We start from the raw sequence: 27,956 nt of genomic DNA, 5'->3' as shown, positions 1-27,956 counted from the left end.
TCTGTCAAGGGGAAGTCCCGGCCATGTGACCGCTATGAACCAATCATTACTCGTGATTCACTATGCGCAACATGGATGCGCGTAGAACCCACTATTGACAACAACAAAAATGCCGTCGGAAGCACCGCTTCTACCAACTCAAACGGAAAAACCGCCCCATTACATGTAAGTTCCTTATGTCTCTAAAGCAAGACATGTCTTGAAAATGACGAAGCAATGTCTAAAAAGTGTTGTCGAAACAATGATATTGTATTTAATTGCGTTTCAGGTATCTGAAAGAATTTAGAACTCAACAGTGTACACTGTTCCTGCAACACAAGTGCACTCAACACCGGCCATTCACATGTTTTCATTGGCACTTTCTGAATCAACGGAGACGCCGACCCGTCCGGAGAAGAGACGGGACGTTCAATTATAGTCCGGACATTTACTGCACCAAGTATGATGAGACAACAGGCATTTGTCCCGATGGAGATGAGTAAGTTATCATATCGTTTGAATTTTGGTGGGAAATCGCCATACGGGCATTTGGTGAAAGAAAGTTGCAAGTTAGGCCCTGAACTGGTTAGTAAAGGACGGAACGGAATGTATTTTCAGCCAGGGTATGGTTTGGTTCATTTTCTGAAACAGTTGTCATGTTCTATACGTCATTCTGTATGTGGATATGAAGATGAGAAATTTGACATGTTGTAAACAAAAATGGCGGCCATTTTGATGAGGTTCACTACAACAAAGTGTCGTAATAGGAATTTTTCACTCTAAGTTTCCTGTGATCTGAGGGGTACAGGGGCTCTTAAAACATGTAAAATATCATTAAAGCATCCAATCATTCGATATTTTAATATTATGTCAACTGTCATCGCCTCGTAGGACTTAAATCTATCAGCACATTGCGATGTCAGCACGTTTCTCCATTGTGTTCACTTCCCATATTTCGCGGAAGACTGTCAAAACAAAATCATTTTTGAAGTCGATTTCCCAACGTTGCCTTTCGAACAGTGTATCTTTGGTAGTAAGGTCACTATTTTAGTATTACTCTATATAAGAAGCTTAAGTAGAACATGTTTGTCAGCGGGATTTAGAAGATAATGAGCGGAAGAAACGGAAATCAGCTGTGAGTGTGCCTGAATATGGGTCATCTAGTGGCCTTGACCTTTGTTTACTGTTTTCCAGTGGAGAATGCAGTGCATTGCAGAAACATGCCTTGCCATTCTTGATCTGTGTAACTTACAGGGGGATTTAAGTTTAGTATTGTATTTTCCTTACAGCAGGACACTGAATTTTCAAGCAGATGTTGTTATCTATTCTTGACAATATTCACATATCATCATGGCCTTGGAAATGTAAACTTGCACAATGCTGTGAAAGATTTAGTTTTGTATCTGCAATTTTTTTTTATCATCAGTGAATGATAATGACAAAGCATATGTGTATGTATTTTCTTTATGACCTAATATTGCATTCCATGTTCCATGTGTTTTGTCAGCGTCAGGATTAAAGTATTTTGGACAAAAATGTAGTAAATGTTGTCAGGTGCACCTGAAATGACAACTAAGGGGTATCGACAGCAGTAACCTTATCTGCGTCAAATATAGATCAATTAAGGATAAAAACACAAGCTTATGGACTGTGGTATGTGTGTGTACCCGCATTAGATATTAAGAGGGTGTTTTGAGGTTCACTGCTTCAGTATAACAGTTTCATAAAGGGACCGCCTTCATCTTGAATTTAATATTTCATTCATCAAATATGACAAGGGCCCCTTGACTTTTAGTCCTAATTTCAAACATTGAATACCATGAATATTAGTTTACCCATCCCTACAAGAAAAGTATCTTATGACAGTTTGATATTGCTTCAGGGTTTTTCTCTCTAAAAAAAATGATACCCTTTGTCAAGCTGTATATTCATCTGTCATGTCTGTTGTTTAATGTTTTAGTCACATATGGCATAATTGGGATTTGTGAACATGATCAATTATGTTTTTGATCATTGTTTATTTGCTAATGAAAGTGAGCATTGTTTTTTTAGGTGATTGCCCTTATTCTGCAGTTACATGTTGTCGATCATTGATGTCAGTACTAACCTCATACCAATAAAAACAAAACACATTTGTTTTCAGTTGCCCTTTCCTACACCGGACTGCAGGGGACACAGAGAGAAGATATCACTTGAGATATTACAAGACAGGGACTTGTGTTTATGAGACAGATCCTCGTGGACATTGTACAAAAAATGGCCCTCACTGTGCATTTGCCCATGGAACAATGGATGTTCGGCCACCAGTTTATGATATTCATGAGCTGCAATCCATGGATGTCCTAGATAAAGTGTCAACTTCACCTAGCAGTCTAGAGAAGGAAAAAATATTAGCCGAAGATCCCAAGTGGAATGGTAAGCTTTCATTAGGATTATAATTTTGTTGTTGAAATATCAAGATGATTACCGTATTTTCTTTAGTATAGTGTGCACCCATGTATAATGCACACACCCCTCTAGCGGGTTCAATATTTTGGAAAAAAAGAAATTTGAATATTATGCGAAGAAAAAAATTACACCATACCCCTTCAGCGAAGTCTGGCAAACGAAGGGGTGAGATAAAAAATCACCAGACGTGTTTATTTACCATTTAAATTGTATTTTTTGTTCAGCTAGGCAATGTTTTATATTCAGGGATTAAGATTACCTTGTGTATTTTCTCGTAAACTAAGCCAGACACAGCAATCAGCTGCACACACTTTTTCTTTGAATCCACCGGTGATTCAGTCAAGGCACACCCAATGATATAACTTTACAGTATTTTAATGCAAGGATCGGCAAAAGTTGTATCTGAAACTATTTTTTTATCAGGAATTATATATTCCAATATCTTGTTAATTTAGATGCAGCTTTTACTAAACATATTTAAAATAATAATAACCCTAAGCGAAGCAGCTGATTGATATTGCTGGTATTATTTTTTACATGGAACCAGTCTGACTAGTCACCGTCAAGGCTCCCGTGCACGTGATCGCGAGAATTACGTGTTGACATAGAATCGTCCAACAAAAACAAATATCACTTTTAATGAATCAAAGTATGGCATTTATGATATATGTATCCATTCTCTGTCAACTAAAGTTTTTTTCAAGGCATCAATAGTGGTAATCTGACCGTGGTTGCTGTTAATAACGGTGACACACACGATTTCGCCAAAATTAATTAAAACAATAATAAAAGGAATTTTGAATAAAATAAATGAAATAAGTTACAAACATAAGTCCAGATATACAAAGAACACTTTTTATAGCCAGACAGTGTAATTACATGAATAATTTGCGAACTTCAGTATGAATTTGTTAACATGGTATTTCCGGTGATACATGCTCAAGGTAATGTCTTTCCATGGTGGAAAAACCATCAAAACTCATTAATTCGTGTATAATGCCCACCCCCTGTGTCTTTTGGAAAAAAAAGTGTGCACTATACTCAAGAAAATATGGTATCCATTTTGATATTCCCTTGTTTATGTAACTGGAAGCCCATAGATTTGGTCAAACCATAGCATATGTAGTGTGGTCAAAGATGGGATACAGAAGGGCTGGTAGGATAGCCAAGTGGTTAAACCGTTCGATTATCATACCAAAATCCAGGATCAATTTCACACGTGAACACCGGGAATGAGGTCCATTCCTGGTAACCATCAATAATGGGGTTGTGTTAAAAGTATCATTAAAATATTCATTGTCACTCATTTTATGCTCGTGAGAGTGACATATATATATATACCTTTCCTTGCCTTTTACTAATAAAAGGGAACCTTTTTCCTTTGCCTGGAACCAATTTCAAGGCTGGATCCAGACATTAAAAATAGTGCTTTGTGTAAAACTAACACAATATTTTTTGTGTAATTAGGATAATACTGACAAAAATTGATTGGCATGAGCCTTGCAAGAGCCTTGCCCTGCTTTAAACCTTGATGTAATGTTACCAGTGTCAGTCGGGATCCCGTATTAGAAATGCTTCTTATACGTATGTTGTCAATGTCTATGCGCCTTTGACAACTGATAATTGTAAAGCTGGTCAATTTAGATGAAATAAATACATCAGGCTTTTTAGAGGAAAAAGAAAGAAAGAATCATTTTTCCTATTACCAAGGAATGAAATAATGACATTTTTAAACAAAATAATCTGAGGGTTTTCTTTGTTCTTTTCATGACATTTTATGACATTTGATCTTGTCAATTACAGTGTTCTTGTTTACTGGTAATTACCATTTTTGTACCGGTTCAATTTGGCTTGGACCTGTAATTCATGTGAATGCCAGTCCCTGTGGACTGGCATGTAAAGAACCTTATAAATCTTTGTTGCTGAACAAAACATCAGCGATATTCAAATAAGTATATTTTTCGAATAAAGTCAGCTTGTCTGTTACCATCAGGCTTTCCCCTTGTCTGTTTTTAGTGCAAGGATATAACATTTCGCTGTCCTTCGACGTTAAATATATTCTTTAGTCTTAGTCACGAAATATCAGAAAGAAGAAACTTGTGATTGAACATTGTGTGGCTGACGTGTATATCTGATTACGTTACTTCAGAGATGACGTCATTGCATTGAACATGATGTTGAAAGAATTAAAACCAGGTAATTTTCATATGTTTTTTTATTGGTTGAAAGTTGGACTGACAAAAAGTAGGAGGACTGGTAACTTTTAGAGCTGAAAAAATCCACCAGAACTGTCAGTTTCAAAAGCCAGCAGGAACACTGCAATTACAACCGTCAGAAATATGATTTACATGTCAGTTGTTATCATGATCATGTCATGAATCAGTAGTTCCTTTAGGTCCCATTCCGTCTGTGTCATGGTTGTGTTACCATGGTTACTTTGAGTTCCTCTTAGATAAATGCCTGCATCTAAACCATACACTAATACTGTTCCTTGCATCTGTTGAATACTTTGTTTGAGCTTGATAATTCAAATAACATGCTGAAATGTGATGAACATGACAGGTGAATTAGTGAACAATTTGACCCAAACCTTACACTAGCATCATGGAATTATTGTTAGACCTTGTTGTTCAACGTCGCACACAGCAATATTCCAACTAAATGGCATTGGTCTGTAAATAATGGAGGCTTGTCCTGACAGTCCAGTGATTAACATCGTGAGCGCCGATATATGCAATTGTGATATGATGACATGCATCAACGAAGTCAGCAAGCCTGACCGTGCGACAAGACTTGGCTGCTAAAGACCAATTCTCATCCAGATACTTTCGGGGCAAGACATCTCTGTCTAACTAGGACATTATGTATGTGAACTGAGCTTTTTTGGCGATGTGACAATCACTGACAATACAGTGTACTTGAAATTATGAATCTGCATTGAAAATGCTTTAACATTTGCCAAATACACTAGTATGAGTGACCATATCAGGGAATGATACAGGTGTGTGTTAAAATATTTTAGGTTTTTATTTAATATTAATAGTGTATTTAGCATGTTTAGATTTACAAATTCTAACCATGAAATAAAGTAGAAATGTCTGAATTGTTCTTTCTATAGTACCCTTTGGTCTTACTGTTTAATCCTTGAAAAGTGTGGTCATTGCCTTGAAAGGTCCTTCAATTTATTGGCTCAAGATTTGTATGAAGTATCTAATTTTAGTTGATATATTTTAAGGACTGAACAAATGGCATTCTAAGCAAATTACTATTCTTGAGCAGCATTCATTAATAACAATATGATGCCCAACATCCGGCGCTTCACTACCTCTATGAATACCTAATTGCATTTGTCTTCTGTTACTTGAAAATGTGAAGACGCAAGAGACATAAAAAAAAATTAAAATAAGGTTTGATTTTTGGTAACCATGGCAACCAATATTTAACAATATCAAAATAGGAAATGAAACTAACAAATGTTCAAAATAGGTAAAATTTCAGTTGAATAGAGCATCAACAACACTATTTGTACATTATGTATTAGTACTGGTCTAACAATGAATCAGGGGAAGTCATGGGAACAGGCTGTTGCTCGACAAAATGCTAGATGTGCACCCTATGTATGATCATGATGATGGTGATCAGTCAACAACGTGTGATTCATCCTGCATCCCGACATTTGACTCAGAAATTATGTCGTTTGCAAACTGGCATACTGGTTTGTTTGAAAGCTGAACGACTCCAGTAATGCTGTCTCCATGTGAAGCTGCTGTTTCAACAGCCTGTAGATGATAATGATGACCTTTGTGGAGAAGTGTTTGTGCAATGTCAGGTCATGTTGTGTCATCATGACCTATGATACACGAACACTCGTGAGATAAGCCTTGGATTAACGGCACATGCGGTGATTACAGTTAATTTGCAAGAATTATTTCTGTAAGTGAACACTTGTTAATGGATGTAATGTGAAGCAACTGGTTATTCTGGTCTTGTTCGTCCTTTTTTTGGTCCAGTTTCAAATTTCTAAAAGTGTGACTGATATCTGTAAACTTTAAATTTAGTTTACTGTTGCCATGGAGATAAAGGGATCAGAGAATTAAAATGATGTTTTATGTGGTTCCACATCCTTACGGGGCAAAGGATACAAGCATTCACTTACCACACTGGGTTCACGTCCCACATTAGTACTAAGTGTCTGGTCTTGCGGTTGTGATATATCAGGACTGTAGTAATAGCAGCATGACAACCTACCATCACTCACTAATCTGACCTCGAAACAAATATACCCAATACAGCCTGTGAAAGTCTATTGGCAAGTCTAGTAGATTGCTGCAGTTTCTGAAAATGAAGTGTCTCTGGACTCCTTTTTATTTTATTTTTTAGATAAATTAACAACTTTGTATCTGCAACATGTTTTCATTTCAGAGACTTCATGCTAGTCTATCACTCAGCTGTCTTACAACTATTGTTAACTTTACAATTCATACCAATCATGTTTAATTAATTGATAAGTTTTATTAAGAAGTGATACATCTATTCAAGTCTTACATGTGTTGATCATGTTAAGTACCTATTATCTTTGTATGTTTGCTAAACTTGTAATCTGGTAATTCCAAAGTGAACGTAAATTCTTCCTTGAGCAAAAGTGTTGAAAATGGTTCTGGGTATTTTTTCAATCGTAGATGTATCAAGTAAAGAAAATATTATTTTCCACATTAAGGAATTATTTCTGTAATAATTTTGATACACAAATTTTACACAGTGATGGTTTTATTTCAGCAGTCCTGTCCTTTTGTCAAAGTAACAGGAATAGAAATTTATCAAAAAAAGGTCGACTAGCGCGAATAGTGATAACATATAGCACTACCAAGCAAAATACCTGAAATTCTACTAGCCTTAAAGATAACTTTGACATTAACATAACTGGTTCATGGCTAGTGCTAATTTCTCCCCATGCAATATCTTTTGAGGTTAATGTAATCAGGTTTTGGACATGGTTATCACCAGTGTATAAACTATGTGTAGTCATAATACTTTTCGACCGGTGAAGATCCAGGTTAGAAAAGGTTTTCAGCAACCCATGCTTGTCGTGAATGGCGACTATGCTTGCGTTAAGAGGTGACTTACGGGATCGGATGGTCGACATTGCTGACTTAGTTGATGCATGTCATTGTTTCCCAATTGCGTGAATCAATGCTCATGATGTCAATCACTGGATTGTCTGGCCCAGACCTGATTATTTACAGACTGTCGTCATGTAGCCAGAATATTGCTGAGTGCGGCGTTAAACAACAAACAAACAAATCAAACCATAGTACTTTTCAAAGATGATCCAACCAACCACTGTATTTTTATTGAAAAAATCAATTTTTATTTGTGTTGGCAAATTGTACCTTATGCTGAAAAAGGATGTGTGATCTATGACCTCACAAATTATGGTATAATTAGTGATATTGTATTGAAATATGCAAATACGTTTGAGCCTAGTAAACAACAGGCGGTACTTGATGTTCTTGATGTAGTTGCAGTTTGATTGTTGTGTTCATGAATATGTATCCAAGTCTAGTTAGGCACCATCTAATTCCAGTACTTCAAGCCTTCATAGTTTCTTTTCCTTTCCCTCAAACATGTCAATATTTTCTTGTTGTTCAAATAAATGAAAATATCCTTGGCAAACATAACCCTGACTTGTCAGGCCAACACATGAAATATTTGACAGACTGCGACTTTTGCCACCAGTCCAAATCAAGAGTCAAGTAAAATTATGTTTGGGCTAGTATGCTAAAAAATGATTGTCTATATATTGACTCTCAGCTCAACCTATAACCTGATAACAATTGCAAGAGACAATTTCAGGCTGGCAGACTCAAACATACTTTGCATTTTGACAGATAACCTTAAGAACAGGAACTAGCCATTTTGTTGTTCACCTAAACATGTATAAACTTGATAATGGTGGCAAACTCGATGTATACCTAATTTAGTCATTATGGTCACTGATTGTTAACTTACAAAACTAATTCTTCTTTTTTTCTCTTGCAGATACAAATTATGTTTTATCAAATTACAAAACAGAACAGTGTAAAAGACCTCCTAGATTATGTAGGCAAGGCTATGCATGTCCACAGTTTCATAACTCTAGAGATCGAAGACGAAGTCCCAAATCTGTGAAATACAGGTAAGTGTTAAGAACACTGAAATGTGAATAGATACTTATCGGTTTAGGAGAGTTTGAGTTGACGACATCTTCATATTGATAAAAGGTCAAGATTTCTGGGGCTTTCTTGAAATGGTGGTAAGGGGGTGCTTCTGTTCTTGCAAGTACTTGCAAATTCTTTTCCCTTTTAATGCACCACTGGTTCAGCTGTATTATGGTGAGATGACATCATCTCTGAAAAGGCATCCCTTTGTGTTGATAAAAGAGACTGGTGTATTTTGCCCCAGAACTGAGGGCAGTGGATGACTGTACTATCTGATTGTATTACCTTATTGCTATGTTTACATGATATGGCACAACAAAATTTTCAATAAGTTGTTCAAACAAAAGTGAAAACTGATTGTAGATAAATGATAGAATAGTTTTTGGCTTTCATTTCAGCTGATTAGTAGTTTTCAGCTGTGTGGTTAGGGTTCGTTTGGCATAAGACAACATTCCTTCACTCATTGTGTCATTACATCCCTGGTATAATTTCTCATTGCAGATCAACACCGTGTCCTAATGTGAAGCATGGAGATGAGTGGGGTGACCCTGCACTGTGTGAGAGTGGAGACGGGTGTGCGTATTGCCACACCAGAACAGAACAACAGTTTCATCCTGAGGTAACACTAACACAATTAATACGATTGAGTGGTTACAGTTGGTGACCTGGCTGGTTGTGTGTCATTGTGCCCCAGAAGACGTTGCTAGATTTGAAACAGCCTTTTCCACAGAGTGATACACTGCCAGGCGATGTTTAGATATGTAGCTGTGACAGTCTTAGTTTGTGTTGTGGGATGAAGCTCAGGTTCTGACTTTGGTCATGCATCCACCATGATGAAAATAAAATAATAATGTAATAAACTACTCTGATGTGTAAGAGATGGATGGTATTGTGAGGTTTTTTGTTTGACAATTACGTCCGTCTTGTGGCCGCCACCAGATTTTCAATATGTCAACTCAATAATGATGTGACAAGTAACATTGCATCAAACATTATGATTTGTTTAACGCCGCACTCAGCAATATTCCAGCTATATGATGGCGGTCTGTAAATAATTGAGTCTAGATCAGATAATCCAGTGATTAATATCATGAGCATCGACCCACACAATTGGGATACGATGGCATCCATACAGGCTTACCAACCTGTTCGAGCTTTTACAAGACAGCAACTGGCCAATCAAATAGCTAGATTCTTTAGTGAGTAATATTTTTTTTAAATTTTTTTCATTAATGATTATGTTAATATTTAAAAAGCAAATTGTCTAAGATTCGTGTATTTTATTTGATGTTCTGTGGTTTCAAACTGAAAGAATGATTTGATAAGCACACAACATTAATGCCTGTTTTCATTAGTATATTTTAGTGAGAATTAAGAATGAGATATAGATAAGATGATGACTGAAGATCGCAGTTGTGTAGATAATCACTGAAGGCAATTTCAGAAACACTTTAATTGTGTTATTATTTCTTCAGTACTGGGCAGGTATGTTGAATATGATACATTCTTTTAAACAATGCTTCATTAATGGGCTGCTCAATGTGTTTGTTTTGTGTTTTCAGATTTACAAGTCAACTAAATGCAATGACATGGTTCAAACTGGTTATTGCCCAAGAGGACCTTTTTGTGCATTTGCTCATGTTGAAAGTAAGCATTAGTTTACTGAATGATGTATCTGATATCTTTAAAGTCTGACATGCTCTCCATTGCACAGGGTATCTGCAGGAATAAGGCTGACATGCTCTACATAGCACAGGGTATCTGCAGGAATACGTTCGACATGTTCTTCATTGGAGAGGGTGTTGTCAGGAATAAGTCTGACATGCTCTACATTGCACAGGGTATCTGCAGGAATATGTCTCACATGCTCTACATTGCACAGAACATCCGCTGGAATAAGTCTGACATGCTCTCCATCGCACAGGGTATCGTCAGGAATATGTCTGACATGCTCTCCATTGCACAAGGTATTGTCAGGAATAAGTCTGACATGCTCTCCATTGCAAAGGGTATCTGCAGGAATATGTCTCACATGCTCTACATTGCACAGAACATCCGCTGGAATAAGTCTGACATGCTCTCCATCGCACAGGGTATCGTCAGGAATATGTCTGACATGCTCTCCATTGCACAAGGTATTGTCAGGAATAAGTCTGACATGCTCTCCATTGCAAAGGGTATCTGCAGGAATAAGTCTGACATGCTCTCCATTGCACAGGATATCCGCTGGAATAAGTCTGACATGCTCTCCATTGCACAGGATATCCGCTGGAATAAGTCTGACATGCTCTCCATTGCACAGGGTATCGTCAGGAATAAGTCTGACATGCTCTCCATTGCACAGGGTATCGTCAGGAATAAGTCTGACATATTTCCTCCTTTTCATGACAGTAACTACATTTTATCAGCATACATCTATGCATATTGAGTCTATTTCAGAATATCAATAGGTTTGACATATTTCTGATGTGACCTGCACGATTGTGTTATCATACGCTGGTGACATGGATGGTTGAGACGTTGTAGTGCTGTTTGCTTCAGGCTTTTTTCCCAACATGCCACCTCAGTGATATAGTGAAATCATAAGTTGACATTCCATATCCATTATCACTAAATATCCGTGGAAATTTCTGAATTATTTGTCGTCATGTCTGATGTCTTATGAAATGTTGATGAGACTGTTTTACACATTGCAGATGAAATGACAACAGATCGTGATATGACTCCAGCCTCTGATAACTCTCTAGCTGCGTTCCTATCCAATGTTTTACCTGACACGCCCCCCAGCAATAGTAACAAGAATGGTGACAATAATACTGCAGAAGAAAATAGCTTTAAAATAGAGGTGAGAAACAACTGTTTTATGAAGAAACCTCAAAATTTAAATAAATTATTAAGAGGGTTGTTTAAAATACTGTAGCCACAAACTGAAGATACATGTGAGATTGTTCTCATAGATCTGAAAAATTATGTTATGGGTAAAACTGATAATTGTGTTCATGGTGTTTGTTTTTGTAAAATAAAGGCGTTTCACCTGTTTTGTTGAAAATTGTCCCCTGTAATTTAGGTCATGTTTTTGAGAGAGAGAGAGAGAGAGAGAGAGAGAGAGAGAATGTGCTTGGTTGTTTTGAAGTTAATGTACTTTGGACCAAAGATATGTATATTTGTCTATATTATACAAAAGAGTGCATGAATAGAACGATTATAAAGATCCTTTTCTTTGTTTAGACAATTATTCACCAGGAGCAGAATGGTAAATCTTCGTTCCAAGGAAAATTACCTAACCCTATAGGAAAAGAAAGAGCTAATAGCATATCATCAAATCATGTAAGTATAAGTGTGTTCATGTTCCCTATAGGTTCTTGCTGTCGTCCAGTAGAACCTTAAAGTGATCCTGCTGTATGATCTAAGCATATATGTGATTGTATCTTTTCTCAGCTCTTAATATCAGCTGCAATATCTCTATTGGACATCTTTTGATTGAAAGTGTTCAAATGAGTTCTGTGACAAAGCTGGGATCAGTTCATTTGTGGCTTCTGTTGGGATGACCTCTGTGTTGTGTTCAATGGCTGTACACACTGTCAATTCCCGGCCTGGCATTACCATGGTTACTTTGGTTTGCATTCTTGCACCTTGTCCATTTGTGCACCAGTTTCAGTGTTTCTATCACAAATACTTTCCTGCACTTTAGCAATTTTGTCTGTACATCATGCATGGCTGTTTACTTGTGGTGTATACATTTTAACGAAATTTAATAGATTTTATTTTGCTCTTTAGTGCTTTTGAATTTGGTTTGTATATCAAGGTATTTTCTCACCTGTTGTTGGACATATTTGATGACATGTAATTGTTTTTTTGTTTTATGCTTCTTCAAATCAAGTTTTTTGTTGCTGTTTGTTTTGATTTTTATGATAGTGGAATCTTCTGATAAACACATGCATGGTGAGAAGGAACAGAGCAAACCAAATGTATCATATGCTGAGTTTTGTGTGAACGATTTCCTCATTATATAAGACGTGCAATGTGCTGCTTCCAAACTGGTTATCGTTTCTGATACTCTTACATTGCTATTGATGAAGATTCCACTAAAACCTGGGAAAAGTCGTTTGTTGAAGCCAAGGGAAATGTGTAGAAGCAAGGGAATAAGCTACAGATGCTGCACTGTTGTATGTGTTTATCAAACATCGGGAAGGCAAATACATTAATTCTGAGCTTAATGTGCAATTCAACCCAAGACAATATGTTATCTATACACTTCTCGTTATATCAGGTTGTCCAACTTTAGGTGACGACATACTTAAACAGCAAATAAGCTTCTGAATACATCAATATGGAAGAAAATAATTAAAAAAAGAGACGTAAATCTCAATGTGTTATTGTGATTAGCGTGAATAAGGACACCAAACATTTGGGGACACAGGGTTACATATGTTGCCTTCACTTCACTTGCTGAGGAGTATATGTGTCATATATAGAGTGATTGTAAGAGATTGTAAAGGAAAAAAAATGAACTCAGAAAAAGAACAGAAGTCTCTTGTTTTCTTCTTCGTGCTCAGAATAAAATGATAAGCAGATTTCCACTTTCTACTGCAGACCATCCTGAATTATCCAGTGTATTTTATCTGTGTTCTATTATGATACATACCCTGGACACACATGCAACCATTCTGTTGTCTGGAAAACTACAACCAATCTAACTGCGTCTTTTGAACAGTTTACTTTAGTTCTACATTAAAAACTGACAGCAATTGGGCAAGCCATCGATATTTTTAGTTGAATCCTGAAACTTTTAGCTGGAAGTGATGTTTTCCTGAGCATACTTATGAGGGAAGCCCTTTTGCTGCAAGGTTCCAGATGTGTTTAGATGGCACTCAAACATTGAGTAGTATACTGGTGGTACAGCTGCCTGTTTCAACCATGAAAGGACAGTGTAATTTGGTTTTATATCTATTTTTATCGTTCACTCAAACCAGACTAAAAATAAAGATATGTTTATGAATGGGCCTGTTATTCTAGTATATCAATAAAGAATGGAGAGAAAATTTTGCTGATCATTGAGAAAGATTTTAGATTTTCACCCTGGGCACACTTCTCCCTGGCTTGAACACCTGACATGTCTAGGTTTCCATCACTTCTACTAACCTTGTGATCGTGCTCCGCTCCTGCTTGCAGAGTAACAGTTATATAGGCAGTAGGAGAAATCACAATAGCAGCCCACTGCCTGATCCCATCGGCAAAGGGTGGTCAGGCAGCATGTCCAGCAGTATTAGTTCTGACTTGTCAGGACCGATGTATCACCCCAAGGCACCGGGGTCTGAACGGGAGGACTTGCAGGTAGAGTTCACGATCATAGTTTCACAATCATGTTAATGGATAGTAACAATCATAAAATGTAACAAGGAGATTGAGGATGATGTGGTCATTCTTGACATCATTTTGTACCCAGGGTATATTTTGATACCCATGAGTTCAACCACCTCAGGAGCAGTGGAATGGTCCAGTGGTTGAATAAGACTCTGATTGCTTCCCCAAATTGGTCCTATGTGTGAAATTGTTAGTGTCCCCTGCTGGAATATGGCTGAGAAGGTAGTAAAATCAAATGCTTAGACATTAAGCTGACTTTATTAGTAACTCTAGGTCTGGATGTTACATGGACAGTAACCATGGTAACATGGGCAGCTCATACGTCAATCAGAATTTGCTTTTATTCACAGTTGTTGGTTGCAATCAGATTTTATAAAAAAACATTGGAGTTTCTTGTGCAAAATATTGCAATGGTCATGAAAGTATAAAATTTAAACTTCCCAAGTCACCTCACCGGAGCCAAATAGTACTTATTATTTGTCATAACTAGAACAACGTGAATGTTTGTAACTGACATATAACATTGGGAGTTAGCGTTAGAATGGATCTGGTAGTCAATCGGTAGTAATATTGAAAACTATTCTCTGGCATTAAATGTTTTGTATTGCTCTGCCAAGAAATGTTAATAAATTTCAATAATCAATATGAATATTATCAGAAGCAAGTCACTTATGTAATTAGTGTACACGAGTATGACAGGTGTCATTATGTTGGGAATTTATGATGAAAGTTGAATATTGTTGCTTTTAATGGCTACGACCACCACCACCACAATGTTTGCAGTGAGTTTGGAGTTATGCAGCTTTTTACAGTATTCCAGCCATATCAGGGAACACCAAAAATAGGCTCCACACATTTTGCACATGCTACCATACTACCCACCACCACAAAATACTATTGATGTATTCTCATGTAGAGCGCTGACATATTTTTCCAAGTTATGCTAATCATTATCAACATTATGTCTTCATTACTCAGGTTTTGTGTTTTCATTGCATTATGCCCAGATATTTTCTAAGTGTATATCCTCCATATGCAATGTTGGGCTGTTTCATCTAGCTCTATTACAAACATGGTAGTGGTAAAGATATAGTTCGGTTTCTTGTAACTTGATGAATGATCCTTTTGCGTCTTTTCTTCCTTGCTTGTGTATGTCTGGCTTGATGGTAATTGGCATTAATTCTCCATTTGTATTGCTTGTTATGGCAATTGAAACCTTTGTACTTTGTTCAACAAACAGGTTCTTCAGTTCTAAAAACTAATTTTGAATGCACTGTTGGAAGATATATCTGATTAACCTGTAAAAAGTGACCTGTAATGAAAACATTTCAAACTTGAAAGGGTTAAACATTTGGCTTATCTCCCTTTGATTGTGATTGGTAACATCAAAAACTCATTGGTAAGAAGATCAGTTTCCAAAACTTCAACTGAGGATGTCCAAATGTCAATCAGTACAATGATGTTAACCATCTGATGGGCACATGATGGCAGAGTGTACCACTTCACATTGAGTTTATTAGAGGTAAATTGGTTATGAACAAATGCAAATTAGAAGGTACCTGTATCATTTTAAGCAGTGTTTTGTTGTTGTTGAAAAGGCTGATGAGCTTATGTGATTGACATGGAACCAGTCTGTGTGGGGCTGTGAAACAAGACACATTGTAGGTTAGCCACTGGGTATAAAGTCAAACTTCATTCATGATGATTAGTAAGTTTATTGTAAATGTTAGGCAGCTGAAGTGTCGATTCTGTTTTCAGTAACCAGCAACTTTCTCAGTTCTGTATATAAATGCTTTTCCATTGCAGACCAAATTACGCCTGCAGCTCCAAGCAATAGAGAACGACACATCGCTGGACATTGGAGAGAAGGAGAAGAGAAAACAGAACCTCATCCTCATCCACAACCTCAACACCAACACCACCAACCACGGTGGTAACATGGGTGGCAGCGGTGTACCACATAGTGCCTTCCCCAATGTCATGTCACATCTACAGTCACGCACACTGGCAACAGGCTCTACGATGTCCCCTCTAGCTCCTGCATTCTATCCTCCCGGAGATACCGTGGAATCTGTTATAGGTGAGCGTGTAACTGAGCTGATTCGTAAACATAGTTTTGCGCTTCTGACCTTCACATAGTAATAAAGAAAGTAACTGAATTAAGAGACTATTGTTAGAGATGTTTTGTTATTCCCCACCACAAGTTGATATGGGATATTAAAATGGCTTTTGTTTGTTAGTTGTACAAAATTCAAGCAATATCGTTAATATTTTCAATAAATTTGTATATTAACCTAGATTATATTGTTACTTATTGCAAGTTAGGGTTGAGGTACCATTTATTTAACAGTTTCTGTTTAAACAAGATTAAATATTCTGATATGAAAAATATGTTTAGATTCCATGGAACACAAAATCAGCTTAAAAGGCAAATTTGCATAAGCATTGATCGTATGCTGATGTGGTGTGACATTACTTGCAGGCCTATACACTGCCACCATGGTTCAACCATGGTATCTAGCTCTATGGCACTGAAGAACAGGAATAAAGAAAACATGTGTAATATACTACTGAACTTCTGATTAGGGATGTTGTATCTTTCACAGATTCTCGTAATACCCAATCCACGTAATAAGCACCCATAGCGCTCTCAAAATTAAAAATAGGGGGCTTTTGTTAGAATATAATTTTGGTGAAATAAAAAACAGAGTTGAAAGCTTGTAAATTTATGGTTTATGCCGACAGCCTGAAGAATCTGTGCGTATTATACACGATAGATATATTTTCGAGAATGTAATTGCCCATAATTAAGGGTGCATATATCACACGAGTTCGTATTATACATGAATAAATAAGTCTTCTGTACATTAATCAGTCGGAAAGGGTGCTAATTGGGATTGTTCACAAGCCAATATATTAGCAAATATCGCTGTAGGCGCTTATTACGTCGAATACGGTATGTCAAGTTTACATAAAATAACATATCTGATTATCCTTAACTAAATTTGATATATTACTATGTGCAAATATTCATATCCTTTACTTGTCATATTTTCAGGGAAAGCACTAGATGACATCAGCCTTGATGATTTTGACATTAACAACCTAGACAAGGAATTAGACCGCGATAATGACACAAATTCAGTGAGCAGCTCCTTGAGTGCAGGACTGTCAGCATCAAGCCTGCTGGGCACTACATCGGGGCCCATAGGGATCCCACCCAGCACAATTCAGCAGCGGGGCAGCGTTGGGAGCTTGTCTCAGTCTCCACCCTCCCCCTTCGGGAGCTTCCCCCACTCCATGATGCCTCTGCAGGTTCAGAAGCACGACCACTCCACAGAGCAAGGCAGACAACAGGTAAACTAGGAAGCTGTATGTTAGACATGGTGGCTGTAGGTTAAATAGTTGATATACTTAGAGCCCAGTTTTATGCCAGGAGTTATGAGGATTGCAGACTATGTGCTCATTGACAAGCAAATTGAGGTAAATTAATTATTTTGTTCAACATTGTGATATTATTTTTTTATCCTTGCAAGCCATATCTTCATGTTCTTGCAAGTTGTCTGTCGTCACTGTTGTCAATAAGCTTTTTACATTTTCCACTTTGCTTTAAGGATTTAGTTCAAAATGTATGTGGATGTTTGTTGCTAAAAAGGCGTGAAGTTTGTTCTGAGCATCAAAATTGGGATTTCCATAAGCCATCTTTGATTTGTTTTAAATATATTTCAAAATCTTCTCAAAAACTTAAGGGGCCAGAGGCCTGATATTGGCCTCTGAGCAGGTCAGCGATGGTAAAAGAGGTTTTCAATACCTCAGTACCAGCTTTGATAACTTTAATGAATCCATGACAAGACTTGAATATTACCAAATATTGCAAATCTCATTCACTTGCTCGTTCACTTGAACTTTCTCAAACAACGATTTTTGCCAGAGTCTAGAAAGTTTCAATTGAAGTTCTGTTTTCTTCTTTTTCAGTCCTCTTCTCCGTTCCTTAATTACTCTAACACGGTGAAATTGTCCAGTGCATCCTACAGCGATGTCAACTCAATGTCCCCACGTAGCACAGGTCCACAGTCGCCAATGTTGTCGTCATCCTCTCTGACATGTACACAGAACTCAGAAATACAGCGACTCCGAGAAGAACTGATCGTCACAAAGGCCAAGCTGGCCGATTGGGAAGGCGTGTACACACAAGCTAAATGTGTAAGTGGATGAATTCTTTCCTGGTTGCAGCACAACACAATCAGTCATTGTGTGGTTAAACAAGTGCTTTTATTAGATCATAGTCCAGGAAAGTATACTGGGGTAGAATAGGATGTGTTTACTCCCCAACTGCTGGAATGGGAATTGGTTGCCCATAATGGCTACTGAGTAGACAGAGGAGGAAGTCCAGCTTGGGGTTAACAAAAACATGCATGTCATGGGTCACTGGTTTGTCATTTGTCTCTAAATGTATATCCTATAAGTAGGCTTCATAAATGCAAAGAGAACCTAACCGATAACCAATAAGCGCATGGGTTGCCCCTCCATGTAATATTGTTTAAGGTATTTGTGAATTTGCCTTGGGTTATGATTCATGGTTAGTTTGCGTCATACCCGAACGTGAGGGTTTTGCAAAAGAGGTAAATGTCTAAGCTACCAAGCCATGATGTTGCATGTTTTCTTGTGTATTGTGCCCAGATTTTTCCTAAGAAAAATACAGCTGTGTATAAAAGGGGTGTGTGCATAAAACATGCCTACAGTGGATTTTGAGAGTTTTTCCCTAACGCAAAGACCAAACTGTGAGCATGTAACACCGAAAATACCATGTGAGCAAATAGTAATTTGTAACGAATTATGTAATTTGTTACACTAGCTGTGTGCACTGTTGATCAGATTGCACAAATTTGCCATTATTTACAGCAATAATGGCAGAGAATGGACACATATATGCAATACTTTGACTTGCCAAAAGTCATAATATTGTAGTTTGACTATTATATGACAGCATAGCCTCAACAGAAACTGGTCAAACTGTTCCATATGTAAAATATATCTGGCAATATTCCAAAGTAATACACTTATGGTTATGAATATTTTAAATATATATTGTAAAAAGCTGCAGCCACCGGTAGGCCTGGGAGAAAATATGTGTACACCTGATTGCTTAGAATATTAGAAAATGCACATGGTAATCTTTATCTCTGCATTGAGATAAAGATGCCTAGCAGAACAGGAAATGAACTTTAAATAGTAAATCATCATGCCTGAGCTCAAAACATCTTCCTTTTTCTAAAATACTGCAGCCTAGAGCTCATTATGCTTGGTTATGCACTAATAGTCAAGAAAATATGGTGACTGAAATAACGTTTAAAGCCGCTTTGATCCAGACTTTCTCACTCATTAACCCTTGAATTGGCGAATTGAACATACATTGTATTGCCTAAAGTTATCATTTATAGCTTAATTACACAGTGTAAAACCATTGTTTAACCCCTGTATCTTGGACGAACAACTTGATTGTAATGTATAGTTTTCCTGCCGTGATACATGGCTTGTCTATTCAAGGGCTGATTTTGCTGTGAAGTTGTGATATGACTGTCATAGTACTGGCCAGGGAATCATCAGGATTGTCACATGTTGATTCACTCACCCAAGTGAAGTGGGTCATCCATTCATCAAGATGTATGCAATCGTCAGTCAGCGGGTGGGGAGGGTCATCTTGTGGTTAAACATGTTAAAGAGTAGGCTGATATAAAATTCATCCAAAGGCTGCAATGTTTGAAGCCCCTTTCTGGTCTTCCCCAACATGCTGTTGCTGGATTGTTGGTAAAAGCAGTGTAGATCCTACTACATCTGTCAGATGTCCAAATGTCAGTGTTCACTGCATTTTGGGCAACAGACAGTTGGAAGCTGCATACCGAGTTACCAAGGTACATGGTAAGGGATGGGTAGCGTAGTGTAGTGTGTTAAGCATGCCTCTGCTGTAAGTGGCTGCAGTGATGCTTCATGTGGCATACCACCCTGCTCCATCACCTGCTCGGCACCCTGCAAACTTTGCTCATTGTAGGCATGCGATGCATGGAAGAAGGAGGCTGAGGAGTCAATGAAGAAAGCCAAGGGTGCTGACGAGGACAAAATACAGGCAGTTAAACAAAGGGATGAGGTTAGACTGCTTTCTTCAGTTCACTTTGAATAGTTAGTTGTAGCCCAGGGTTTTATGTGCTTATATCTGGACACCTCATTTGTGAGGGTTTAAGTTCCACATGCTTATTGAAAGACTAGTTTGGTGATGTAAGGTTACTGTGTGTGACCTGGCTTCATTTCCGAACTTGGAGTTTGTTTCTCATGCTATGATCGACTGGTTTATCAGGAACATACTTGATAACTTATACTGTAGCTGTTATGCTGTAGCTGCAATATTGCCGACTGGGCAACATTCACTAAGTAACATTCATGGTCATGAGGCATTATCTCACATACAGACTTTATGTTAAGGTTTTCAATATTTGTGCTTTCATGCATCATGTACAATTAATGGGTCAAATCACTTTTCATGGTCAACTTTGATAGGATATGAGATTAGTCTGAAAACATCCCTTTGCAAAATATAGTGAGGTGTTTTTTTCGTTGTTTTTTTTTTCCAGTGTCTAATACATGACAGTATTTCATGTTGCACTAAAAGATCTGCAAACATGAGTGCAACTGACTGCTACCTTTAACTTTCAACAATGTCCACAGCATTAAAATCAGCCTTCAAAGCTGCACTGAAAACCCACCTGTTCCGTAAACCAACACCACCTTTATGATCAACTTTATGACAAAATTTAATATATAAATTTATTCTGTTATACTTTATTCTATCCCGTTGTAAGAATGAAACAGATCACCAGCCAATAATCTGTTTGGAAGAGTGGACAAGAATTTGACATAACATGTAATGGCACCATGTTCCCAGTTCAAGCTGTCTTCGCTTGTTTCTGCGGCCAACCATTTGTGTTATGATTATGTGCATATTTAAGTGTTTTCTTCTTCTTTTTTCATCATGCAGTCCTTGACTCAGGTTCAGAGGTTGAAGCAAGAATTGGAGAGCCTGAATGGGGGACCCTACTTACGAACGTTACACAGAATAACAGATCTAGAAAACTTGTCTCTTCCATCGTTAAAACACATACGACAGACATTACACGTGGATTTAGAACGGGTAGATGAGGTAAGGCATGTGTAGGGATGTTGCTCTGAAGACAGACAGGGAGGGGGACTTGGGTCACACTAGATCCCAGGCACCCCATGCTTGTTGTAAGAGATGACTACTGTTGGGTGGTTACAGTGAGTGACCTGCCCAAATGGGGGTCATTATGCTCAGTACCATTGCTCTTGCTGTAAGCCACTGATTGGCTAGGCCTAGACTTCGGTATCTACAGGCTGTTGTCATTGGCTATAGTTTTGGTGACTGATGTGTAAGAACGTTCACTCACTCACTCTTAAGACAGCTGATGTTTAGACTGGGTCAAAGTCTCAGTTCTCAGGCACCAGTATGGACAGTCGATGGGAAACCTGTTCATACTCATTTAGGCCAAATTGAAATTCCGTGTTTTATTGATGAACCAGCCCCTAATTATGCTGTTAAGAGAAGATAATTAGTAAATAAGTTGCAGATTTTGACAATTATTTTGTTCATGCATTTGATAATTGTATTTCAACATTGTTCAAGACTACTTTTTTAAGAATATTTATCCAAAATAAACCTTGACAACAATTTGTTCTAGTTTCTTTGCCTTGTTTGTTTTTACTGGATGTTGAGGACAATACAAGAAGGCATTTTGATGAAAATGTAGAGTGTGACAAGCTAGACGATGAGTAAAATCACTTTGTCTGTAAGCAGAAATGTAATAGGTTAGCTATTTTTGCTAATGAGGCAAATTATCAGGTTTTACAAGAACTGTGACTGTTTTCACATCAACATACAGATGATCAAAGCCAGTAATGCCAGCCCTATAAATAGAATAAGTTCAGTTCAAGTGCTTGTCTCTCATGTCACGTAAAACTTTCTCTTTCTTTCTTTTTTCAGATAATTTATCAGCAAACATCCACAAAGTGCTTAGTTTGTCAGACCAACAAAAGGAATGTGTCGATTCTCCCCTGCAGTCATCGAGTGTTGTGTGAGGCGTGTGCCACCAAGACCAGGAACTGTCCCTTCTGTCATGTCCCCATTCAGACAACTTCCGTCAATTTCTTGTAATGTCAACCCAAACTAGATCATCTACTTATTAATTGTTTATGTTACATAAATTATCATTTGGAAAATAGGATTTTTTTAACTTCCAGGTATGAAACAACTTCATCAATGCAAAACCAACTTTGAAAGTCTCATGAGACTTGTGATTCTTGTGTTTGGGGATATCTTGTGGATCGTTGTTGGGCTATAATGCTTCCCCTAAAAGTGTAAATGCATTGAAATACCTAGTGAAATCTTGCAATGTGTTATGTAACTATGTGTATCAGTCCAGCCCTGAATTGCATTATTTGAGGAGTTCAACCTGAAATGGTTTATTTTTACATGGTGTAGTGGCTTCCTCACATCTGTTGATATACCGGTAGTGGATTCATTATGATACATGTGTCAAGAGATATCCTAGAAAAGGCTTAAATATGTACTTGCAAACTATCTTTTGTCCTTATTTGGCCATAATATTTCTGTTAAAAATTTATCATTGCCCACCACTATCGGTAAATCAAACATTTGACACCTCTTGCCTCTTATGAAGAGCAGGATGATTTCTCAGAGAAGGCAATAGGATGCCCTCTAATACACGGTTCAAAGAGATAAAAATGAAACTCTACTGATTATATTTTTTCTTCAAGATGTACCTGAGAGTCAGAAATTTCATTTTTTGGTAGTTAATGTCGCTATACGTGAACATGGACCATGGCTGTTTCATTGAGGATGTTTTTTATAGGGATTTTTCATCAGGGATGTTGATTATGGCACTTAAAAGTAAGTAGAATGACTATCAGAAACGTACCATCAGTGATCAATTAATCAGACATCACTTTATTTGAGAACAGACGTCTGTGTGACTGAAGAATACATGATTTGACTGTCTGACTTATTCCTCAACTCAGGGAAACAAAGTAACTGGAGATTTGTTATACTGATGGGGAAGAAGAGGAGACTGATCATTGTTGACTGTCAAGGTCATTTTGGTATTGCAATAGCATTGCCTAAGTCAACAACATTATTGCAACACTGTTGCCGTGTAGGTATGACTATTGCAGTAGATTGTCTTAACATCTTTAACATGATGACAATGCCTAACCTGTCTGTGAAGCATGAGGTTCAGCAGATTGTACAGAAGTTGTTCATGAGTTCAGAGTGATTCCTCTGACAAATGTCAAATAAAAATGTATGCATCTTTGCTGAAGGGATACCAAAGTTTTTCAAAGAGCAAGGTGTATTTGGGATCAAAATGAAAAGAAAAGCATGGTAGCATGGCATTGATATTATCTTGAGATATTTTAGCTTCTATTGGCAATATTGGGCAATATGCAGTTTGATGTGTTGATGATCAATCGTTATAACCCCGGGCTGCTGATCATTGTAAAGATACCATTTCAGGGTGAGTTCTTGGTAGAAATGGTTGACATTACCTACACAACACTTAGTTCTCAGGCAACAACATTCATTAATTTGTGCATGCATACAGCAGCTATTACTAGAGCCTGAGGCAGAATGATAGAATGAAGTACCTTTTACTGATGAAGATAACTGAAATTGTTTTAACCTAACACTGAGAAATAAGTAGTATTGAATTCCTTAATAACAATCCTCAGACTCCCTGTAACTTTTCCCACTGCTAGCCACAGTTTTTTAATTGCACAATAAGCACAGCCTCTGTTCTGTCATAGCTTACAGATATAAATAGTCTGTATTTAGTGCACCAGATTCCTAAATGAACTGCGGCGGTGGGGTAGCCTAGTGGTTAAAGCATTTACCTGTCACGCTGAAGGCCCTTGCTTGATTCCCAACATGGGTACAACATGTGAAGCCCATTGCTGGAATATTGCTAAAAGCAGCGTAAAACTTTATTCACTCACAGAATCACGTAAATGAGCATGATGTGTTGCATTCTGGCTAATAAACATTATTTACCTGTTCAAAATATGTGTTATGCACTTCTAGTTAAATAGATGATCTAGATATTGGTGTATAATGATGATTACTATATACACTAAGCACTAAGGTTTCAACTTGTAGGTAAGGAGCAGAAGTTTACTTTTGGCAAAATTCTCTATTTAACAGAGGGAATAAAAATCATCATTGTTATTTTGGTATTGGAATGTTTTGTTTTCGCAGTAATACACCAGGTACCTAATTTGTTTTGATGCAAATAATTCACATGTTACTGAGCTATTTTCTAGATCACATTAAACTTTGATCTTGTGTTCTGTATAATACTGCAGACTTTTGTTAGTTGTCTACTTATATTAGCTTGTGAAAATTCATAATGCTATGTGTCATAAACCAACCCAGGGGAGCATTTGAGTTTTATTTTGAAATGTTGTTTACAGTAGTGCTGCTCGAGTGTTTTTTGCCTTATTTAGAGTTTTTCCAGTGTTTCCTTGCTATTTATATGGTAAAGTACCTAGTGAATTCTCATCTGTACATAGTGATGACATGAAAAGGGAAGTAACTCTAGTCTCAACTGCAGTCATTGTGTTGCCCACACATGCACATTTAGAGACATTGTGAGTGCATGTTTCTTTTATATTGAAACAAAGTAATCAGCTGGTCTGAAAAAGAAGAAATATGCAAGCATTTGAACTAATACAATTGCTTTGAGAGTCTCAAATGAATGACATTCGCGAACATTTAGTAACATTTATGACTTCCCGGTATGAATTATAGTAGATGTAAATATGAACATTTTTCCAATATGCTTGTTTTCTGTGATGGTCAAAGAGTAGAGAGTTTGGTAAAACAACTTTGTGAAGCTGTATTTGTAAGGTGTAAATACATGTCTTTATAGGTTCTGTGGTTGGTGACTTTATAAATTCATCAGAATATTTCCAATAATTCAATTGTTATATATATTGATCACTTTTACCATGCAAGTAAGGATGTAAGGAGGCTAATCCTGCCATTTGATGTCCAAATGGATTCACTTTTGATAAGGCCAGACCATTTTTGATAATAATGATGATGTTACGGGGTATATTTATGATGCGCCAAATCCATCCATTCTGAAAGTGCTAATTACCCCTGACAGAGGATCTGTGTGCGCTCCTTTCATACTCATCTTCCTGGGGAGTATAGTATAAAAGCCAATATTATGCCAAATTACAATAGGCCAAAAATAACAAGATGTTATCATTCTGGTTTGTTCATTTCTTGAGGGGTGGGGGTAGGGGGGGGCTTCTGGAAGACTACCGGTTAATGATTTAATGTTGATCATTAACAAGCTGGCTTTGTGGAAAGTCTGTCACAAAAGTTAAAATGGGATTGCTTGCAGGTGGTTCACAAAATGCATTTGAATGAAAAATAGTTTGTACATAATCAATGGGTAAAAAGGTTCAGTCCCAATTCCAGCTGATAATGCTCCATTTGAGGTTTGAGACATAATAACTGAGTCATTAATGTGTTTGAACCAAATTCTATTTGTAGAAATATGTGTAAACCAAATCACCCAATATATTGCTCAATTTTTAGATGTCATGACAGTTTTGCTGTCAGGTTTTAAACTTGAATAAATGTTGTTGGCAGAAACATATCGATGTAAGAGATGCTCAGCGTAACGTTATGATGGCTATAGTATACACGACAATTGAGCACAAATTCCATAGGCGCTTTAAGTAGCTCTCTGTGACTTACACATATGTATTATCGAACATAAACTGCTCTCAAGCCAAAGAGAAAACATGACTACCTGGGACTATGTATGAGGATGCATTCAATCAAAGGTTGCTTTGTTTTGTTGGTGTTTTGTTATACCTGGGGATGGTTCGTCTGTGAAACAAGGAACAAAAATGGTCTGGTCTAAGATGATAAACTAGATCTTGTATTTTGACTTTCCACAAAATGTAATTCTGTTGTAAATAAAGAATTTTAAACACCTCTCTTTTTTTAATCAAAGTTCATAAAACAAGATGTTTTATTAACATTTCAGTATTACTTTTCATAAATGTGTAGATGGTTGTAGTCAGACCATTACATATATAATACAATGTATATATTTCTCTTAACTGTGAAGCCAATGCTGATGTGAAATGGCATAACATATCCTTTGGAGCTTTTCTCCCAAGAAACCTCTACTCGTCTAAGACCATGTTCAGTGATGTGAGATCTTTCTGATAAGTGTTATATTTCCCAATAGCATTTACCAATTGATGGAAAAGACTGAAATTAGGGGATGAAAACAAATTGGTTGCTTTCATTGTGCACTTATGTTTGTGTGTTGTGTCACTTCCTTAGCTTGAGAGGCTCTCACCATGATATATATTGTCACAAGAATATTACCATTCATGGTGAACTCTTTACTTAAACATTTTGTTCGTTTGTAAAGTAATTATTTACAAATGTTTTCTGTACTATTCTTCCCTATTGTGCGTGTCATGTGTATATTACATTGTTACTGATTAGACTTCCTGTGTGCGATCAACACTGTTAGTGCTATTTGACTTTGTCCATATTACATGTTAGGGTTTCATCATTTCTTATGGATTCTGCAGGTGTTTTTTCTTGTATGAGTTGCTATCTGTCTTTATACACCGCTTATTTCGTACAACTATTTCACACTTTCGAATTCTCTTGGTTCATTGATTTTTTAGTTAAGTGTAATTGAGAGAATTTGAAAAATCAACGCATTAAGACTTTTTGAAGATCCTTAATGATTATTGTATAACTTTAAGAGTGCTATTTGATTATGTTAATGAAATTGTTTGAATATATAACTAGTTGCTCATGCTTAAATTGTTTTGATTATTTGACTTGACAGATGCTTACATTACTTTGTTACCCAAAGGGTTCTAGGTTTGTGTAAAATATATGATGTTTATTTCCTTCAACTCATCAATACCTTGGAGATGTTGGCAGTAACTGTTGATAGGACATGATATGTTTCTTAGGAAATTATGATCTGCTTTGTACTGGAATTGAATTTGTTTTACATGTTGGTTGTTTTGTTATGGTGAGGTGATTAGTCAATGATTGCCTTGTTTACAACAAGACAAGTACTTTTCTTTGATGGCATATTATGTTGCGAGGATCAAGCATTTACATTTTCAGGGGTCAGTCCAGTGATTACTTCTAAAAATGAACTTCATCTGAGCTGTTAAGTTGGGAACATTTTCTCCATATATGGGAAGATCCAGTTTTTTGGCAAGTAATCTGATTTGTTATGAAAGGTAAATCAACTGAGAAAATGTATGCTTCATTATTTTTCTCTGGAAAGAAAATAATATTCAAAGATGTGACCTTTTCTATTAGTACAATGGCCTGGATTCTATGCCAACTGTGGAACAACTTGTTATCTTTTGTTGATTAGCAGAGTGAGTTATTTTACTATTGTTGTTGATGCAACAATTATTTGGCAGATGCTGATAACAAAGAGTCTTTAACCATCTACTATCTGTAAGTCTGTGTTAATGAAGATAAGAAAACAGATTAGACACTATTTTATGTTTATTACTTTGTTTTAATAGCTTTGTTGTATATTTCTTATTGGTACTGTAAAGGATTGTTTCTTTGCCGTTTAGATACTATCCATGAAAACATCCTTTTTGTGGTGTTTTATTAGGCTGGAATATATTATTTATTTGATTATCATCCATGTATTCCTGACAGAGGATTGTGGGGAAGTATTTTATTTCGTTCAAAGACAGGAAATTTAGTCTGAAATGTGAAGACAGCATAAGAAGAGGTAAAATTTGATGGGTTTTTTTTGGGGAGGGGGGGGGGGGGATGATGTAGTAAATAGTTTATACTGGCCT

At 36.9% G+C, this 27,956-nt stretch overlaps 1 protein-coding gene across 3 annotated transcripts; it reads left to right on the top strand.

The window, feature by feature from the left end:
* The first annotated feature begins 97 nt into the window (after window positions 1-97).
* Window positions 98-27,907, top strand: LOC139468227 (putative E3 ubiquitin-protein ligase UNKL). 3 transcript variants are annotated; one of them, XM_071250057.1, is made up of 15 exons: window positions 98-165; window positions 269-478; window positions 2,123-2,394; window positions 8,467-8,602; window positions 9,126-9,243; window positions 10,187-10,271; window positions 11,321-11,469; window positions 11,853-11,951; window positions 13,797-13,958; window positions 15,795-16,068; window positions 17,047-17,345; window positions 17,964-18,191; window positions 20,038-20,133; window positions 21,019-21,180; window positions 22,039-27,907. In XM_071250057.1, exons 1-15 carry the CDS (start codon window positions 110-112, stop codon window positions 22,207-22,209), a joined length of 2,517 nt encoding a protein of 838 aa, XP_071106158.1. In that variant the 5' UTR covers window positions 98-109; the 3' UTR covers window positions 22,210-27,907. The 3 variants fall into 3 exon arrangements, with proteins under 3 accessions (XP_071106158.1, XP_071106157.1, XP_071106156.1); XM_071250056.1 differs by lacking the exon at window positions 13,797-13,958 and having other exon boundaries at window positions 100-165; XM_071250055.1 differs by lacking the exon at window positions 20,038-20,133 and having other exon boundaries at window positions 100-165.
* The last annotated feature ends 49 nt before the right edge of the window (window positions 27,908-27,956 follow it).

Source organism: Haliotis cracherodii, unplaced genomic scaffold (genome assembly GCF_022045235.1).
Source record: "Haliotis cracherodii isolate W230 unplaced genomic scaffold, xgHalCrac1.p SCAF_2, whole genome shotgun sequence".
NCBI lineage: Eukaryota > Metazoa > Mollusca > Gastropoda > Lepetellida > Haliotidae > Haliotis > Haliotis cracherodii.
The sequence above is the reverse complement of the archived record's forward strand: the minus strand, read 5'-3'. Positions and strand labels throughout refer to the sequence as shown.